The 7,057-nt window shown below is 51.0% G+C and overlaps 1 protein-coding gene across 1 annotated transcript in view; it reads left to right on the top strand.

Annotated features, from left to right (window-relative positions):
• Nucleotides 1-6,340: 6,340 nt before the first annotated feature.
• The window catches only part of LOC102258605 (chromosome unknown open reading frame, human C5orf45), a 10,834-nt gene continuing 10,117 nt past the window's right edge, over nucleotides 6,341-7,057 (top strand). Inside the window, exon 1 of the mRNA XM_014538560.1 lies at nucleotides 6,341-6,472. Within this exon, the coding sequence (XP_014394046.1) occupies nucleotides 6,395-6,472 (78 nt within the window). The 5' untranslated portion in view covers nucleotides 6,341-6,394. The remainder of the gene's footprint in view (nucleotides 6,473-7,057) is intronic.

Genomic DNA, 7,057 nt, shown 5'->3' with positions numbered 1-7,057 from the left:
CTCTGGCTCTAGCTCTGAGGCTTCGTATCTGGTTTGTTTGCCGTTCTATAATCGAAACAATGTATAACTTCAGCTCTGAGATCCCGGCAGGCTGAAAGCTGGTTTCTGGGGTTTTGTTTAGCTTCTACATTTGCAACATAGTACATAGTTGCTTAGAATTGCAACTCAGAGGCCGTCAAGTCAGGCGGGGAACGTTGGAGTCTGCAGTCCCTGGAGCAAGCGAGCCTCCCTGCTCGCTTCCAGCTGCCTGGCTGCAGGCCGCCATCTTGGCTGACAGTTAATTTGCATAAGGATATGCTGATTAGCCAATGGGAAGGGTAGCGGTCATGCGCTAATTACCATGTTTCTCTTTTATTAGTGTAGATAACCTCCTTGCCTCTTAACAATATACATGCATCTTCACTTCAAACTCACACCCTTTGTAAAGAACCTATAGCTAACCCATGCTAAGTTATAGTGAGCAACCATTCTTTAGGACGCTATTTCCATTTTTTTTCTCTTCTACTTCAGTGAACATTGTACATAAATAATACACCCAGCCCTAGCTGGTTTGGCTCAGTGGGTAGAGCATGGCCTGCGGACTGAAGCTCCCGGGTTAGATTCAGGGCAAGGACACAGGCCCAGGTTTCGGGCTTAGTGCACAGTAGGGAACGTGCAGGAGGCAGCCGATCAATGATTCTCTCATCATTAATGTTTCTCTCTCTCTCCCGCTCTCTTCTTCTCTGAAATCAATAAAAATATATTTAAAAAAATAATAATACATCTGGGCGATTCAGGGTGTTTATAACGGTTTCCACTTTACCGCTCTCCCAGCATCCCCAGGAGGGCTCCGCTCCCATCCTTGTCGGCCTGGGAGCTGTAATTCTTTTAACCAGATGGTTTGTGTTGTCAGGCACGTGGGAACGTTTGGCGGCCGCCATCAGGGTCCCGGTGCGGCAGGGACAGAAGTGGCGCGGGAGGGGGTGGGGGGCCCTGCTCCCCCACCTTCCTGGATGGGGACTGAGCGGTGGGGGTCCCGGGGCTGCAGGAGGGATGGGTTTGCGTTCACAGCTGCCCCGTCGCCGAGTCGGTTTCCGGGACCCCGCTCAGATGTCCTGCAAGTTCCAGCCCCGGGCCCTGGCCGGTTCTTACACGGGACCATGGCCCCCGCACGCCGGGTTCTTACTCAGGACCATGGCCCCCCCGCACGCCGGGTTCTTACACGGGACCATGGCCCCCGCACGCCGGGTTCTTACTCAGGACCATGGCCCCCCCGCACGCCGGGTTCTTACACGGGACCATGGCCCCCGCACGCCGGGTTCTTACTCAGGACCATGGCCCCCCCGCACGCCGGGTTCTTACACGGGACCATGGCCCCCGCACGCCGGGTTCTTACCAGGACCATGGCCCCCCGCACGCCGGGTTCTTACTCAGGACCATGGCCCCCCCGCACGCCGGGTTCTTACACGGGACCATGGCCCCCGCACGCCGGGTTCTTACTCAGGACCATGGCCCCCCCGCACGCCGGGTTCTTACACGGGACCATGGCCCCCGCACGCCGGGTTCTTACTCAGGACCATGGCCCCCCCGCACGCCGGGTTCTTACACGGGACCATGGCCCCCGCACGCCGGGTTCTTACTCAGGACCATGGCCCCCCCGCACGCCGGGTTCTTACACGGGACCATGGCCCCCGCACGCCGGGTTCTTACCAGGACCATGGCCCCCCGCACGCCGGGTTCTTACTCAGGACCATGGCCCCCCCGCACGCCGGGTTCTTACACGGGACCATGGCCCCCGCACGCCGGGTTCTTACTCAGGACCATGGCCCCCCCGCACGCCGGGTTCTTACACGGGACCATGGCCCCCGCACGCCGGGTTCTTACTCAGGACCATGGCCCCCCCGCACGCCGGGTTCTTACACGGGACCATGGCCCCCGCACGCCGGGTTCTTACTCAGGACCATGGCCCCCCCGCACGCCGGGTTCTTACACGGGACCATGGCCCCCGCACGCCGGGTTCTTACCAGGACCATGGCCCCCCGCACGCCGGGTTCTTACTCAGGACCATGGCCCCCCCGCACGCCGGGTTCTTACACGGGACCATGGCCCCCGCACGCCGGGTTCTTACTCAGGACCATGGCCCCCCCGCACGCCGGGTTCTTACACGGGACCATGGCCCCCGCACGCCGGGTTCTTACTCAGGACCATGGCCCCCCCGCACGCCGGGTTCTTACACGGGACCATGGCCCCCGCACGCCGGGTTCTTACTCAGGACCATGGCCCCCCCGCACGCCGGGTTCTTACACGGGACCATGGCCCCCGCACGCCGGGTTCTTACCAGGACCATGGCCCCCCGCACGCCGGGTTCTTACTCAGGACCATGGCCCCCCCGCACGCCGGGTTCTTACACGGGACCATGGCCCCCGCACGCCGGGTTCTTACTCAGGACCATGGCCCCCCCGCACGCCGGGTTCTTACACGGGACCATGGCCCCCGCACGCCGGGTTCTTACTCAGGACCATGGCCCCCCCGCACGCCGGGTTCTTACACGGGACCATGGCCCCCGCACGCCGGGTTCTTACTCAGGACCATGGCCCCCCCGCACGCCGGGTTCTTACACGGGACCATGGCCCCCGCACGCCGGGTTCTTACCAGGACCATGGCCCCCCGCACGCCGGGTTCTTACTCAGGACCATGGCCCCCCCGCACGCCGGGTTCTTACACGGGACCATGGCCCCCGCACGCCGGGTTCTTACACGGGACCATGGCCCCCGCACGCCGGCATCTCACACGGGACCATGGCCCCCCGCACGCCGGCATCTCACGCAGACCATGGCCGTCTCTGTAACCTCCTGTTTCCCCGACTCTCAGAGCGAGGGTGGAGGCCGTCCCAGCCTACAGGGAGGGGCAAAAGTAGGTTTACAGTTCATACAGCAAATAATTCAATAATTAATAACTAATGTAAGAATACATTATACTCACAACGGTAAACCTATCTTTGCCCCACTTTGTATTTTTTTTTAATCGATTTTATTTAGAGAGAGGAAGGGGGTTTGGGAGAGAGAGAAACATCGATGTGTTGTTCCACTTATTTCTGCATTCATTGGGTGGCTTTTGTATATGTCCTGACTGAGGAGGGAACCTGCAACCTTGGCTTGTCCAGCTGACGCTCTGACCATCTGAGCTCCCGGCCAGGGCACCACCCTGACTTCTTAACTGGATGTATTCTCTCTCCTGCTCGAAGTCACCTGACTGCTGTCGCATGTCTGCTTCTGCGAGTCCCTCCTCTGCATAGTTCTCTGCTAATCCACCCTTCTCTGAAAAAGGATAGCATCAAACTTTAGGAGCTCAGAAACTGTTTTCCATTCGTTGAAAATAAATGGGAATCATTTCCATTAAAAGTTTTTTCACATATACTGTAGCACATGCTCTCATGGTCATGTTCAACTCCGAAAAGTGATTTGAAACCAAAGGAGAAAGAGGGTTAACAGTTGAATTGCAAGTCTGCTGTGTACCCGGCAATTTCACATACACACAACTTCAACAGCCGCTGAACGAGGTACCGTGGTCTCTATCTAACAAATGGCAGAGCCCCGGCTGTCAGTTGCAATGTCCCCGTTACACCACGCTGCCTCTCTCAAGCCCCCCAGACCTAGCCACTAGCTCTCCAGCCGCCCAGAGCTAATTACTGTATCCTTCCAGACCTTTTATTTTTTTTTAAAGGAGTTTCTTACTTGCATATGTACCTATACAAAATCAGTATTTTTATGGTATTTCAAGTAGATGCTGACAGTGGAATCGCCAAATCATAGAATATACCCACTTGAATTTGTAGTCCACCTTAGAATTTTGCGGGGTACTTCCCTCAAACCTTGGTGGTTTTTGTATTAGGATCACATTAATCATCAACTTGAATGAGCCGACCTAGACATGCTGTTTCATTCTATTTCTTCAAGCAACTTTGTGCCCATTGATAATATTTTCTTTGTTACTATCATAAGTAGACTCTTTTTCTAACTAGATGTTTGCTTATATAAAGGCTGGATTAATTTTTAAAGATATATTAATTTTGTACCCAGCCACTATATTAAATTGTCTTACTGGCCCTGACCGGTTTGGCTCAGTGGATAGAGCGTTGGCCTGCGGACTGAAGGGTCCCGGGTTTGATTCCGGTCAAGGGCATGTGCCTTGGTTGCGGGCACATCTCCAGTGGGGGGTGTGCAGGAGGCAGCTGATGGATATTTCTCTCTCATTGATGTTTCTAACTCTCTATCCCTCTCCCTTCCTCTCTGTAAAAAATCAATAAAGTATATTTTTAAAAATAAATAAATAAATAAATTGTCTTACTGGTTTTGGTAGTTTTTCATTTGATTCTCTTGGGTTTTTAGGTTAAAAAACAACAACTGATTATATCATCTATAAATAATGATAGTTTTCTTCTTTCCAATTTTCATACCTTTTATTACCTTCTCTTTTAAAATCCCACTGATTGAACATCCAGGGAAAATTGGTAAACAATAGTGGGGATCCCTGGCTTGTTCTAGACTTTTGCGGGGATGGCGGTAGTTATTGTACAGTTTCAGAGCTGGTATAAGGTATTTTTCATGTTAAGAGAAACCATCTAGTCAGGTTTATCAAGAATCAAAATTAAGCCCTAGCCGGTTTGGCTCAGTGGATAGAGCATCGGCCCACTGACTGAAGGGTCCCAGGTTCGATTTCAGTAAAGGGCATGTACCTCAGTTGCAGGCTTGATCCCCAGCCCTGGTCAGGGCTGTGTGAGAGGCAGCCAGTTGGTGTGTCTCTCACATTGATGTTTCTCTCTCTCCTCTTCCTCCCTTCCACTCTCCAAAAATCAGTGGGAAAAATATCTTCAGGTGAGGTTTAACAAAACAAAAGAATCAAAATTAAGGCCCTGGCTGGCTAGCTCAGTTGGTTAGAATGCCATCCCGATACGCCAAGATTTCGGGTAAATGCATAAATAAGTGGAACAACAAATTGATCTCTCTTTCTCTCTCTCTCTCAGATCAGTTAATAAACATTTTTTTAAAATCAAAATTAAATGTTATGGAATTGTTTTTGAGAGCCACACTTGGTAGAGATGTAAGTTGATGTTGTTTGACATGGATAGCTGGTTTTCCCGGCAGCACTTACTAAATAGTCTATTCTTTCCTCACCTCGATAATATTCTAAGTTTTCATATGTGTGTTGGTTTGTTTTTGATTTTTTCTCATTGATCTTTTAAAATTAGTTTTTGGAACCATTCCACCTGTTTTGAATAATTACCTAAGCTATATATGTTTCTGAAATTTCATTGTAGATGAAAAAGAGTCTCAAATGGACGTGCAAAGCTTGTGGAGAGAAGCAGTCATTTTTACGGGTGAGTCCCAAGAAGCAGGGCATCTACCCAGGCCAGGGACACGCGGGCCCTCGTTCAGTACAGATAGAGCCCCGCTCCCTGGGTTCCCGTTCCTTCAGGAGCTGGAATGAATGGAGCAGCGACTTGAAAGGTACCTTCAATTGTTTACTCATCGGCGAGTATTTATTGAATACCTTTGAGTGCCAGCCACAGGAAGGGCAGTGACAGCTGAGAATGTGGCCGTTCTTGCCCTCACAGATCTACTCATGTGAAAGGAAAGAGAAACTACTAAACCCACAGGCACCCCCTGCACGTGTGTGTAATTCAAAACTAGACGGGGCACAATGAAGGGAGGTGCGGGGGCCTGCACGAAGGTGACAGGCGTAGGCCCCCCTGGCTGTGGGCAGACGGTTGGTGGTTCCAGGGTGGGAGAATGGGAGCCGGTGGGCCCAGGAAGTGGAGGCCGCCGAGATGCCAGGCTAGCGAGGTGTGCACTGAAGTGACCGCATTCTAAGTGCTTTTGCCTAGCCCACTTTTTCTTTTTCTTTTTTAAAATATATTTTTGTGGATTTCAGAGAGGAAGGGAGAGGAGAGCGAGATAGAAACATCAATGATGAGAAAGAATCATTGATCGGCTGCCTCCTGCACGCTCCCCACAGGGGATCAAGCCCACAACCCGGGCATGTGCCCTGACCAGGAATCGGACAGTGACCTCCTAGTTCATAGGTCGACGCTCAACCACTGAGCCACGCCAGCCGGGCTAGCCCACTTCTTTCAAGTCCATATCTACTGACCCACCCAATCCCTGTGGCACCACTAACTGTCCTGCATTCGTTCTCACTAAGCCCCACTCGCCTACACCAGCCCCAGATGCCACTGCTCCAGCCTCATCTCATCACTCCTTCAGCCATGGGGACTTTTCTTTCTGACTTGGAAACAGTCCAGACCTGCTCCCCTCCCAGGCCCTTTGTGCTCTGTCTGGGGCTTCACCTAGCTATTCTCATTATCCTGATCAGAAATTACATCAGAGGGTGTTTATGTGAGCATTGTCCGTCGCAGATGGTAAGTTCCATGCGAGCAGAGGCTTTGTGCGTTGACTGGTGTACTCTCGGCTCCCAGCACAGTGCCTGGCCCATGGTGAGTGCTCGGTAAGTATTTGGTGAGTGACTAAGTGACCAGTCTCACATCAGTGGGCATTTCAGTTGCTATTAGTTTTTATTGTTATGAACAACTCTGCAATGAAGCTTCTCACACATACCTCGCTCTCCACTTGATCAGTTATTTCCTTAGGGCACATTCTAGAAGTTAAATTTCTGTTTCAGAGGGTATCTTCAACCAAGGTTTTTAGTTGGAGAAAAAGAAGAGAGAGAGAGAGAGAGAAAGAAAGAAAAAGGAGAGAAAGGAAAGAAAGAAAGAAAGAAAGAAAGAAAGAAAGAAAGAAAGAAAGAAAGAAAGAAAGAAAGAAAGAAAGAAAGAAAGAAAGAAAGAAAGAAAGAAAGAAAGAAAGAAAGAAAGAAAGAAAGAAAGAAAGAAAGAAAGAAAGAAAGAAAGAAAGAAAGAAAGAAAGAAAGAAAGAAAGAAAGAAAGAAAGAAAGAAAGAAAGAAAGAAAGAAAGAAAGAAAGAAAGGAAAGGAAGGGAGAGAGAGAGAGAAAGAAAGAAAAAGGAGAGAAAGGAAAGAAAGAAAGAAAGAAAGAAAAAGAAAGAAAGGAAGGAAGGAAGGA

Source organism: Myotis brandtii, unplaced genomic scaffold (assembly GCF_000412655.1).
Source record: "Myotis brandtii unplaced genomic scaffold, ASM41265v1 scaffold193, whole genome shotgun sequence".
Classification (NCBI taxonomy): domain Eukaryota; kingdom Metazoa; phylum Chordata; class Mammalia; order Chiroptera; family Vespertilionidae; genus Myotis; species Myotis brandtii.
Note: the sequence above shows the minus strand (reverse complement) of the source record. Positions and strands in the feature narration are given on the sequence as shown.